We start from the raw sequence: 12,117 nt of genomic DNA, 5'->3' as shown, positions 1-12,117 counted from the left end.
AGATCAGATGAATCAAGTCTTTATGTGAGTACCATTATCAAAACAGTACCACTAACATTTACATAAACACACGCAATACATTTATTCACAGAGTAACCAGAGCTTTGGTATATCAGGACTCGCTTGGTGCTTATTAGACACCTAAACCTGGTACAAGTTGCATTCTTCTATTATCGTCTTTGTGACAAACATAAGATGTTTACTACTCTAAAGTTATTAAAAATAGCAGTCTGAAGCAGACATTCATTTGTGGATGGTAATGCTATCATTAATATAGTATAATAAAAAAAGAAGGGAAGCACTCGTTTTGATTAATTTAAACTGTACTATTAACTATTTGGGTCACATACAGTTCATGGTTTGTAATAAGGTAACGTTAGCACTCATTTAGTGGTTGCCTAGCAACATATAAAATAAAAAGAGGCAGCAAGATAGAGCACCGTCTGTACTGCAGCACCTCTTTTCACCCTCTGTCTGAGCTCCTGCCCCTACAGTCAGACCTGATTTGTCAACTGCACCAAACTCTTTGGACTCTGCTCCAGCTCCGCTCTAACTAGCTTTGTTCGATGGCGTGTCAAACTATCTGCTAGGCAGATATTATGCAAATGTGTTACTTGGTGATATCAACACATTATGGAAGAAAAGGCGGGACTTGAAGCAAGGCCTTTCAGGCAGTTCAGCAGCAGTGTTTCTGTGGGGGAGAGAAACTCCCTTTTGGCATGGACTTTTGGTTTGTAACTTTGCAGACCTTTTACATGCACAAAAAAACAATATAACACACTAAAGGAAAGGGAAAAAGCAGAAAAGCATACTAGGTCCTCTTTAAACTGCCATAAAGGTTGTAAACCAGTGCAGAACTAAGTTAAATCGTCTAGTAAATTTGTCAGTCTAGTCGTAACACAATGCTGTGCAAACTGAACAGCTACACTAAAAGAGTACTGAGCCTGACCTGGAGTCTGCACGAGTGTGTGGTTCAACTCTGCCCCCTGGTGGTGAACTGGTGATGGTGCTGGCGGGAGCCTCCATCTCCACTCTGCTGTAGAGCTGCAAGAGTTCAGTCTGCAGCAGCTGAGTGATCCTCCTCTGAGCCTGATACCTGCTGTCTGAGGCCTGCAGCTCCGCCCTGCAAAGAGAGAGAGAGAGCAAGAGATGAGAAAAGTGAAGCGGGGAAAGAGAAGATGATTTTGAGAACTTGGGGGAGGTTCACACTCACTTCGCTTGACATTTCACATCCTCGAGGAACTTCTTCTGTTCGGCTATGAGGTGTTCCTTCTTGGAGAGGTGCGTCTCCAGCTCGGCGACTCTCTGCTGCGCTGCCTCCAGTTTCTGACCCTGAACCAGAAGGCTCTGCCTCAGCGTCTCCACCTCTTTCCCATAAGACACCTTCAGCATCTGGGCCTCCTGGGTGGTGGTGGGTCAGTGTCCACACAGGCAAGGAACAAGAAATGAAAGAGAAGGTGAAAAAGACACAGATGAAAGAAAGTTTTCAGCCATGTGTGAGCAGCTTTTTCTTTTCATGGTAGTTCTTTGAGGAGTTTTTCAATGCACATCACTATTTTTTCAATACAGTAAAAGCTATTTTCTACCATTATCTACAGTATCTGACTGTAATTTGACTCACAAAAAGAAAGTAACGCAGGTTTCTCTGTGTCATGAGGTGCATTCTAATCTTTGTACAATCGACTAACATTAAAATCTTATCTGTGTGTCTGGTAGATGGCAAAAGTGAAAATAAAAAAGAGAAAATGTGAAATTGTATACAATTAGAACCACCCTCTGACTACACTGAAGTCTATCCTCATACTTTGGATAACCATATGACCATGGCATATCTAGATAGATGATGTTACAGCGAAGCTAAAAACGCTTCAGTGAGACAGTTTGACTTGGCGCCCAACAAACCCAATTAGGTTCCCTTTTTTCACCTCAGTACGTCGTCTCTGCAGTTCTCCGCATCTGTCACACACACACACACACGCACACACACTTCCTTCCACCGTACCTTTGTATTATCGGCACCTGCGTGGTGCAACTCCTGCATGGACAGCTTATGTGCCTCCCCGAGGAGCAGCAGCTGCTTGTTCAGGAAGCTCATCTGCTGCTGGGTGCTCTCGCTGTTGCTCAGCTGAAGGACACACGAGACGAACAATGACGACGGAGGGCAAAACAGCAATTATGCTACAAATCAAACCTGTCCAGGAATATCTGGGAATGCATCAACAACAAGCCCGACGGAATTAATCATCTCTCCGAAACCCACTGAAGGTTCAACAAGCAGCGGCAAATGAGCCATCTAAACATTTCACAGTATACACGTCACTCTAAGGAGCTACTTTTGTCGGAAACTAATTTAACTTTATGACAGTGGTCAACTTCAAAGTAGGGCTGGCAATCGATTAAAAAAGCGAATCGCGATTAATCACATGATTGTCCATAGTTAATCGTGATTAATCGCACATTAATCCCATTTTTTAATCTGTTTAAAATGTACCTTAAAGGGAGATTTGTCAGGTATTTAATACTCTTATCAACATGGGAGTGGAAAAATATGCTTGCTTTATGCAAATATATGTATAGATTTATTATTAGAAATCAATTAACAACACAAAACAATGACACATATTGTCCAGAAACCCTCACAGGTACTGCATTTAGCATACAAAATATGCTCAAATCATAACATGGCAAACTCATTCCCAACAGGCAACAACAGCCGTCAGTGTGTCAGTGTGCTGACTTGACTATGACTTGCCCCAAACTGCATGTGATTATCATAAAGTGGGCATGTCTGTAAAGGGGAGGCTCGTGGGTACCCATAGAACCCATTTTTATTCACATATCTTGAGGTCAAATGCTGGTCAGTTTTTCCTCGCAAAAAAATAGAGCAGGTTACATTAATTAGTGGCGTTAAAAAAAAAAAGTCTATTATCACGTTATCGCGTTAACTTTGAGGATATTAAACCATACCGTCTATTCATTGTGACTGAATGTCATGAACAAGGACTGAACCAACTGCTCCTTGTTTGTCAGGATTTCGGCTCAGTCTGGGTCAGAGGAGGGAAGCAGACCTCAGACGAACCCCAGGAGGCAGAAAAACACCCAGACCCCCCGCGCCGATGACCCAAAAATAGAGAGGGAGAGACAACATCTCCAAGGCAACCGAGCCCTGGGACAGTCTACAGAGAGGTGGCAGGACCAGGACGAGGGCATGCGCTGTTGTACTCTAACCCCCTAAGTATGACCCAACTGTCCACCAGCCTGCTCTCTGTCCTGCCCAATTTCTCCATTTAGAAAAGCAGGAGGAAGCACATTGAAAATTTTGATTTACACTAGAGGAGCCTGAAGGGCAGCAACCAAACAGTCTTGCTGATTTAACATAAAGCAGTTAAAAGCTGTGTGAATAGCGCCCATATGGGTTTGTTAGCAGAGACATGTTTATCTCCTTTTCCTGGAACTGAACACCTGCCCAGACATGAAAGATAAAAATTGTAGAAGACATTGTTTTTGGCAGGACGTCACATTGCAAAAGAAATATCAGATGTAGGTTTGACTGATGGCCGATACTGTCCAGGACCGAAACACTAATTCAATTCAACTTATCAATGATATATCAGGTTTCTCCGTATAAAGCCATCGCGAATATATCTGTGCTGCCTCCGCCCGATTCATTTCTATGCTGTATTTTAATTTCCTATATTTAATTTTGGGCATCTTATTACTGCACTGTATTTCTGGTCTATTATTATTTTGTCTAATTAATTCTTTAAATATCATTCAATTCTAATTGTAATTTTAATGTTCACTTTTATGTAAAGCACTTTGAATTGTTAATAGAATGGCCTCGTCTTGCCTTTGTTTAAATGACAAACCCTGTTAGCTAATCAGATAGATGAGGCCAACAACGTCACGTATTCCATGTCTGATCACCGACCTGAAACTGAGAAAATAATGAGTTCAATCAGACCGTGGCTCGGGTGTTTCTTTACCTTGATGGTCATCTGGTTGAGGAGGTGACCGGTGTGGCACACTTTGTTGTTGGCCCTCTGAAGCTCCGCCTCCAGTTCATCCATCCTTTTCTGACACTCCTGCACCTTGCTCTGGAGGCACAAAACACAACAAGATTAAAGAGAGTTACATTACATCATATGAAGATAACCACATATATTTGTACTGTATTATCATCGTATTGTATTTTATAAAACATATACAGTGATGTATAACTGTGTGTGCCAGCGTCTGAATCTTTGTGCATCTCTGAATCAGTGTGTGTGTGTGTGTGTGTGCATGTGTGTGTGTGTGTGTGTCTGTGTACCTGGAGCTCCTGGTTCTTGGTGTAGTAGTCATCTCGTCCCTGCTGCAGCTGTCTGATCTGACTGTGCAGCCTGGTCACCACCGTCTCCCGGTCGTCCCACAGCTGTCTGTACCGCTGCTGCTCCACCTGCAGACTCTCCCTCAGAGACACGATGTCCACGCTCTGCAGGTTCAGCTGGCCCTTCTGAACAGACACACACAAGCACTGATTAAGTACAAAGTGTACAGGAGTTTCTAAATGTCTGCTAGAAAGAATAGATGCTTTAAGGCACTTTGAAGCAGTTTGTGCAGACCAGCTGGTCTTTTAGCGAGGCACGACGGCGTATTGTAGGTTAAAAAAAAAGCCGGTGGAGAGGGGGTAATATTCAGTATACAGAGGGAAAAAACTCAGAATTTCCGAGATTACAGTCTTAAATTCACAAGAAAAAAAACATGGAATACGTAAATTAATCTGATGTACAAACTTGAATACAGCATCCAACCTAGTTGATATATCTCTGCCCCCCTTTTTTATTTTTTTTCCTACCTCTTTTATTTGGATTAACCTCATCCCACTTATACCACCGTTAAACGCTACGGCAATGTGAGCCGCAGAGTAAAAAATATATTAGTATTATTATTACATATAGGCCTACATTCATCCATCCATTCTCATCCACTTATCTGGACCAAGTCACAGGAGCAGCAGGCTAAGCAGGGTACTCCAGACGTCCCTCTCCCTAGCAAACTCTAAGGACATAATTCACCATAATCTGCGGTGCAACACAGGCACTTATGTCATTTGCTTTTCCTGTGTTGTTTTCCCTTCACATTGACACAGTGACGGTAAAAGACAAACGCCTTTGTGTATTCAAAGATAGAAGTTGTTCGCCTCTACTTTCCTGGAACTTCTATAATATTAATACTGTTCACAAGAACACATTAAGAACATGAAAGAAAACATGTATATTTATCTTTCAGGACCTTCGCCCGACTCAGTTTTCCAAGTTTATTTCTCGTATATTTACGTTTTTATAATCCCACAGATTTGTGAGATATTTTCTCGTAAATTTGCCACTTTAAGCTCAGAGAATGTTACAGTTTTTTTCTCATAAATGAATTACTTTAATCTCGAAAAAGTTTTTTATATTTTTTTCCTGTGCAACATTTTCAGCCGATTGCTGCGTGAATGGTTCAGTGTTCCTCTTCTTTATTTACATTTCATTCCAGAAGACAAAACAGCCTTCATGGCTTCTTTGTAACCATCACTTGTTGAAAACCGATCTGTCTGGGTCGCTCTCATCTGCCAACAAAACAACTTCACTCACATCGTTGCGTGCTGCAGATGATTCTCCACTGATTTGACAGCTGGAGTTATGAAATGCCTCAGTGGTCAGCGAATATCTCTGAGGAATTTAGGTGTGTGTTCTCCTCTCATTGTGTTCAGAATGCAAACAGGACACGCTGGATGTTGGGGGATCAAACCTGTGAGCCTCCAGTTTACAGGATAGACCTTTAAATGTCCCGTGGTGCTGCATCTCAACAAACAACTCTACACTACCGCTTTGTTAATCTGTGATAAGGAGCATGTGAAAACTTGCCATGGCGTTGTTCTGCTCCTCCAGCGCAGTGGCGTTGATGATGCGTCGGAGGAGGCGTCGGTTGCGGACGGCGTGCTGCTCCCTCTTGTAGCGCTCGTACAGCAGCTGGTTGTGCAGCAGGAGCAGCTGGCTGCGCAGCGTGTGAAGCTCGTCCAGCGGAGCCGAGCCTGGGGAGGCAGTGGTAATAATAATGTAATTAACACGGTCACACGCCTGACACACATACACACTGGTAGAAATGAGCTTAATTATTATTGGAGGGTAGAACACCAGAATAGCGCAGGTAATGCAATGAGAATATAATAGAAAAAATGACTGTATATAAATACAATGCTGTGATTTCGCCAAGCCAGAGAGGCCGACGGGATTCTGGTGAAAATGTCCTTCAGTCACTATAAACAATATAAGTTATGTTTCTGACTTTACAAAGGGAACAATGACGAGAAACTAGAAACAATACAAAGTATTACAAATATTATAATTATTTTAAAAGAGCATAGACCTCCGCTAGCTTTCTATAATAACCTTTCAGCATATTATAATTCTAGTGTTCTGAGAGAAAACTAGACTTCTGCATCTCCTCATGGCTCTGTTTTCAGGCTTTAGAAAATCTAGCCCGTGACGGAAGACTGTGAGTCTGTGACCAATCACAGGTCATTTCAGAGAGAGAGTGTTCCTATTGGCTGTGTTCCGGCTGGTGGGCGAAGCTTAGTATTTCCTCAGTAGATGTCAACATAGCTGCCGGTTCACAAACTTTCTCATTTTACAGCTAAACAGTACACTACAAGATGTTTCTGTGGTCTGTGAAATCTTGCAGATGCCATTAGGAGGATAGGAGGACACCGAAGGTCATCCACTACTGTCAGGATATAGTGACCGTTTTATAAAAATAAACTTTTTTTTAAATCATATTTGCTCCATTTCTACCCACTGCAGCTTTAAATGTGTTATTTTCACAACAGAATGTTTAAAAAAAAAATCTAATCTGGATCATGACGTGCATCAAAAATAACCACAATTATTATGGAGGACGAAACATGCAAAAATCTAAAATAAATAAATCAATCAATAAATAAATGACTCAATAAATAAATGTCATTAAATGTAGCAAAAATATTATTGTTGTTTTTGGATGCAATCAAAATGACATGACTCCTATCAGTCAACCACGGGAGATGATTAAATTCCAGAGTTGTAATTACAAGTTGGTAGAGAGCTTTGACAAAAACACTGTGTTTCTATTTTGTTTTGAGCTGCACCTAGAGAAGATTAGATTATTGCTCTGGTCGACTGAATGCATACGGGGAGGTAAATAAAGGGCGAAGAAACCTCTCAGCGGCCAACTTTCAAATTTCTGAGTTCATCAGGGCACTGCATGACTGTGGGAACTTTGTGTGTTTTGATAAACTTCCACTGAACAAATTCCCTGTCTGGCTGGATAACGTTTTAACATGCTGTTCATGTCTCAGAGCTCGTGACGAATCACTAGTCATGCCTGAATAATGCTCCATCTGCAGTCTTCATAATAGCTTCTTTTATCAGTGTACGGAAGTGCCAGTGTTTTACCTCCAAAGTGCGTCCAGTCAGCTGACTTACTGGGCAACGGTAATCTGGAAAAGGAGAGAATGAAAAAACATTTTAGAAGAATGACTTCTCTGGAATGTTTCTGTCTTGTGTAATTCATGTCAGGGTGTGTGATGATATGATTCAGTAAACAGAAGCACAACCAATAGCCATTTACATACTGTATGTGTATACGTGTTTTGGAAAAGCAACAGTTTCTGGTATTGGGAACGGGGAAAAATAAGTATTCTGCTGCTAAATTCACCAACATTTCATTGATGTTGGTTGTAAATCAAAAACATACTACATCTCGATCCAGGTTTTCCCTGTTTACCGCAACTACTGTGAGTAGGGCTGTGAAGGTTAACGCAATAATAACGCGTTAACGCAAGTTAACCACTAATTTCTTTAACCCATTAACACAACTTGTGATTTTTAGGTTGTAGCAGGCTAGGTTTTAAAGCGAGAGTGAAGATACTGGTATCATATGAAACTATATGAAACCTAAGGAATCCATTGGTACCAACCATATCATACTAGATCTCTCCACAAAAAAAAAAAAAAAAAAAAAAAAAAAATCACACTTATGCGCCCCTTTAACTCTTGTGTTTACCAGAGATGTGCTAATAAGTGTCTTGGAAATAAGTCATTCAGCATGAAAAAAGCATAAAAAATGACTAATTAATTATAGAAATCTTAGTCGACTAAGAGATTTTTTTGCTATATTTTATTTAGTAGATGTCGTGACGTATCAATAGAAATAATGCGGTTATAGTTATCGGCACATTAATGTTGTACATATTGCCCACCCCCTACAAGTGACCATATCATTCTAAATTGCCGTATTGGTCAGTTGTCTCAGCCGTACTAAACTCTCTGTTTCCATTGATTTTATTCCCTCCATCAGGCCGCGCTTGGCTCTGATGAAGACAGACGTCGGGGAGATGGGCGACTGAAATGAGCAAAGCCAGACTGTTCTGTGCCCAGCGTTGACTTTGCTGACACGGTTGTACTATTGGCTCGGAGGACCGGCTCGCTGTGTGTGTGTGCGTGTGGAGAAAGAAAAGGGCCGACGGATTCTGAACAATGTCATACTTGTTCTCAACTGGGTGTTTCCTTTCGGCCGCAGTAATAGACTGGAAACAACCCAGGCAGGCTCTTGCACATCAGAACTCCTCACCCCTGAGTTTCCTCAGTATGATGAGCAACATACTTTTTCATACCGACAACACGCTCACAAAACTAGAGGAATACCTTTTCTACATGTCTTCATTTTTAACAGAAAAGATTGTTAATATATATCTGCTTTAAAACTATCATTGCTATCCAAAAATACCTCAAATGTTTGAGCAATGTTTGAGCAATTGACAATAATAAAAGCCAGAAAACCTCTAAGCTTACCTCTTGAGAACTTTGTCGTGGGTGTCGCTCCCCTGCTGAACAAGGCGATCCAGCACCTCCAGTGGGGAAGCAGACACGACCCCTTCCTCCTCCCCATCCTCCAGCCCCTCCTCCTGCTGCAACAGCCGCTCCATCGCCGCCTTGTGCACTGCCTCCGACGTCTTCTGGCCCACGAAGAGCGAGGCCGCCCTGGGCAGAGCCAGGTCGAAGAACGCCTCGTAGGGCATCGGGGCCGGGGTCTTGCTGCTGCACGGGCTCGGGGAGAACATCCCGAACTTGGACACCTCGTCGTCCGGGGCAGAGGGGCTCCGGTGCAGGTGGTGGTCGATGGGGGTGAACCCCGACTGGAAGGACCAGGACTGCTCGAGGCCGAGGGCTGAACTCCTGCTGTCTCCTCCTCCCCCTCTCTCACTCCCAACACTGCTGGTATTCACAGTGGTCTCCCCTTTGTCTGGCGTCGATACAACATGGTGGGTGTCCCTGACGGGCCCTCCAGTCTGGGTGTTGGTGAGGGTCTTTTCTTGTGCCTGACAGCCAGTCAAAGTCTCAGTGGTGTGATAGAAAGGGGAGTCGAAGCCCCTCAGACCCGACAGCTCCTGCTTATCCTCGGTGATCTTCAGCAGCTCCTCTGTGAAGGCAGCTGCAGCAGAAACAACATATGGATGATTGTGGTGGACTTAAACCTGCTTGTATGTTCTGAATGTCAATGTCTGTGCTTAAATATTTCTGCAGTCAAAATAAATGTGAAGTACCTGCCATCCCACACAGAAAAAAACAAGGTTTCTGGGCTTCTGTTTTTTTCCCCAAAGAGAAGGGAAATGTTTAAGTCTAAGCAGATAGCTTTGGCAGCAGAGCGTTTGCCATTTGGCAGATGCTTTTATCCAAAGTGCTTCACAGTACCGTAGGTGCATTTATTTTTAGTACAAGTGGCTCAAGTGGGATTTAAACCGATAACAGTGCGGAGCTCGCTGAACACACACTGGGATACAAGCAGGGATGTGTTAGCATTCTGGATATTTTAGTGAAAGTGCATGAGCTCAGGTTCATTTATCTGAACAGGTGAATGACTTCACGTATTTAAAAGATGTGATCCAACGACAAACCTTTTGGGTTCAGTCAAAACAAAATACTGCACTGATTGACTCTGCTATGAAACGTGAGATTTTGATATATTGTTAATTGCAAGAAAGGCTCGTGTACAGCATGATTTGGTTTTGGTGGATTATTTTTCTTGAAGAAGGCCCCAACAATGTGGCCTGTGTTTTCCATGCTGAGTCACACACCGACTGGATCTGCTTCTTTGATCTACACACCGAGCCCGTACTCACCCTCTTCCCTCTCTTTCTCTGTTCTCAGCTGAAGCTCCAGCTCCTGTTTCTTCATGAAGACCGACAGCTCTGTCAAAGTCATGGAGACGTTCTCGGCGGCTCCAGCGTCTGATGAGGAAGTGTATGTGTCACAAGTGTGGGTATTGATGTCAGAAGAATAACGTCTCCAAAAAGCCAAAACATCAAAGCAAGAAATACACCTCTGATATGGTTATTTTTAGGAAAGTTTGCAGATTGTTAAGATTAATGATCCAAATGACTTAACATTTGGCATCACATATAGAAGTCGGGCCAAGTTGAAATTACATTCAGTCTAATTGAGTCCGGGTACAGATTCTGTTGTATTGCTGCAGGTCTAATTTTTTTATTTTTTTTTAGGTTTTATGTCATTCTGTTGCTTCCCAGTGGTGTTCCTTATGTATTAAAATCTGAACATTCAAATTTCGGTCAAAGTATGTATGTTTTAGTGTCAAAATGCTATTTTACCACGCCCTTCTAAAAACGTTTTCCCACGTGACCTGACATAGGTTTCTGCATGACGACGCTACTATATATACAGTATATATATATACAGTTAGTGTATTAACTTTTACTCAGCTAGTGCTAGCATTCACATTATTCATAACCTTATTGATTAGCTCACTTTGGTAACCTACGTCACTGCTTTTTTGCTAGCGGCTGAGTGGGCGTTTCCACTTGAAAATCCCGGAAAAAAGAACGCAGATAGAGCCACTCTTTAAACACCTGAGTGGATCAAAGCGGACTCCGTCTGCTCTGATCATGTGGTCCGTATCATAATCATCACGGGAGAAAAATGTGTTTTTGAGGCAGACAGAGAGAGTGAGCTGTGAAGTGCGGTAAAAATTACATACATTAAGGCACCTTTTAACTACGACTGTGAGTTAATTGGTGGCTCATGGTGTTCTCTCTCTATCAGGGTCTGTGCAGGTCAACCATATATTGGCTCAGGTCTGATTATCCTCGGGTCTGACTGCCCTCGGGTCCCTTCCGGATTGAATTATTTATCATGCTTTTCCACGGGTTCATTTTAGATGTGATTGAAAATTGAGGACCTTTACTTTGAAATTAACAGTGATAAAATGAAAGTGATGAGGCTAACCTCTGTTTGTGGCTGCTTCTGCACTCTTCTCTGGATCTTTCACTGGCTCCTGTCTCACCAGGGCTGGCTTACTGCTTTCTCCTTGTCGCCGTTCCTGAAAAGTCACAGTTTATAGTTTTAATTCAGTCTGGATAACAAATCAGTGGTTCGCCCCAGCTCTTCTTCTTCTCCACGTTGTAACATGGGATTAAAGGCTGATTAGAGACTCTTATTCTTTGCCTGGTTCTACATTTTATACACCAGAATAAAGAACATTTATGAGACAAAAAGCCCCACAAAAATCAGACTGCTGTTGAGAACCAATAATATGGCTTTAATGATTAAAAAATGTTTCTCCTGTTGCTCCACTTCTGAGGGCAAAATTAAAACACATTTGATAAATTAATTTGCGTCCTGCTGTCGAGGAAATGAGTTTTGAAGATGATGCAAGTTAAGATAATTTGATAAGGCTGACATATTTGTCACGAGTGAATTAAGCAACATAAGATGAACAGCATCCTGAATATTTAAAAAGGTGCAATTAATAACATTTTTAACATTAACATTTTTTTAAATGATTGATTCACAATCATAACAATTTTTTTCAGGAAAAGCCATACTTTTATTCGGCACCTTTCTAAAGGCTCTGTAGATGTATTATAAGACCTTTAAGCTATTGTAAAATTAAAAAAAACAGAATACAGGTGATGAATAATTTCAATCCATCCATTGGCTTTTTGCAATTTAAAAAAAGAATGGAAAAAGTATATTTGGGGATTTTTGTCTTTTAGTGAATGTATAAATAAAATCCACAAACAGACAACTGCCCATCCTA

At 41.8% G+C, this 12,117-nt stretch overlaps 1 protein-coding gene across 1 annotated transcript in view; it reads right to left on the bottom strand.

Annotated features, from left to right (window-relative positions):
- Nucleotides 1–12,117, bottom strand: part of tsc1b (TSC complex subunit 1b) — a 30,671-nt gene that overhangs the window by 4,064 nt on the left and 14,490 nt on the right. Inside the window, exons 12-21 of the mRNA XM_037752113.1 lie at nucleotides 11,304–11,397; nucleotides 10,184–10,291; nucleotides 8,856–9,495; nucleotides 7,458–7,501; nucleotides 5,892–6,058; nucleotides 4,313–4,495; nucleotides 3,987–4,097; nucleotides 2,003–2,125; nucleotides 1,214–1,401; nucleotides 950–1,123 (exon numbers count right to left, since the gene is read on the bottom strand). Coding sequence (XP_037608041.1) covers nucleotides 950–1,123; nucleotides 1,214–1,401; nucleotides 2,003–2,125; nucleotides 3,987–4,097; nucleotides 4,313–4,495; nucleotides 5,892–6,058; nucleotides 7,458–7,501; nucleotides 8,856–9,495; nucleotides 10,184–10,291; nucleotides 11,304–11,397 — 1,832 coding nt within the window. The remainder of the gene's footprint in view (nucleotides 1–949; nucleotides 1,124–1,213; nucleotides 1,402–2,002; nucleotides 2,126–3,986; nucleotides 4,098–4,312; nucleotides 4,496–5,891; nucleotides 6,059–7,457; nucleotides 7,502–8,855; nucleotides 9,496–10,183; nucleotides 10,292–11,303; nucleotides 11,398–12,117) is intronic.

The sequence above is a fragment of the Sebastes umbrosus genome, chromosome 19, assembly GCF_015220745.1.
Source record: "Sebastes umbrosus isolate fSebUmb1 chromosome 19, fSebUmb1.pri, whole genome shotgun sequence".
Taxonomy (NCBI): domain Eukaryota; kingdom Metazoa; phylum Chordata; class Actinopteri; order Perciformes; family Sebastidae; genus Sebastes; species Sebastes umbrosus.
The sequence above is the reverse complement of the archived record's forward strand: the minus strand, read 5'-3'. Positions and strand labels throughout refer to the sequence as shown.